The sequence below is a fragment of the Ceratina calcarata genome, unplaced genomic scaffold, assembly GCF_001652005.2.
Source record: "Ceratina calcarata isolate Rehan_Ccalc_2016 unplaced genomic scaffold, ASM165200v1 scaffold21375, whole genome shotgun sequence".
Lineage (NCBI taxonomy): Eukaryota > Metazoa > Arthropoda > Insecta > Hymenoptera > Apidae > Ceratina > Ceratina calcarata.
In genome coordinates, this window is record NW_017143088.1 from 1 (window position 1) to 321 (window position 321).

A 321-nucleotide genomic window follows, 5' to 3' on the forward strand; every position below is an offset into this window, starting at 1 on the left:
GAACTTGCCTCTCTGTTTCCTTTCGTTCCTTATTGCTATTATACGTGTACATATAGCAAGCTGGATAACTGCTGATGGTCTTCACTTTATGGAACTGACCAGTGACAATGGGAACCGAGGACCCCTTTGGGACGACCACATCGCATTCCTGTTTCTTGTCACTATAAGCCACTTCCCCTTCAAGTACAGTCAACGTGACGTTAGTAAAATTGCTGGTGATATAATTATCCAAATGCATCTCTGGAAAATCAGCTACGAAAAGTACGTCGGTTTCATTCGACCACGTGTAAACGTGCTGCTGAATCTCTTCCAATTTGTACC

General features: G+C 43.3%; 1 protein-coding gene across 1 annotated transcript; it reads right to left on the bottom strand.

Annotated features, from left to right (window-relative positions):
* Positions 1-8: 8 nt before the first annotated feature.
* On the bottom strand, positions 9-316 carry GC (gamma-glutamyl carboxylase; the record flags this gene model as incomplete). Its single annotated transcript, XM_018020099.1, has 1 exon — positions 9-316. A coding segment is annotated over one exon (308 nt), but the record flags the coding sequence as incomplete, so codon positions are not given.
* Positions 317-321: the final 5 nt, after the last annotated feature.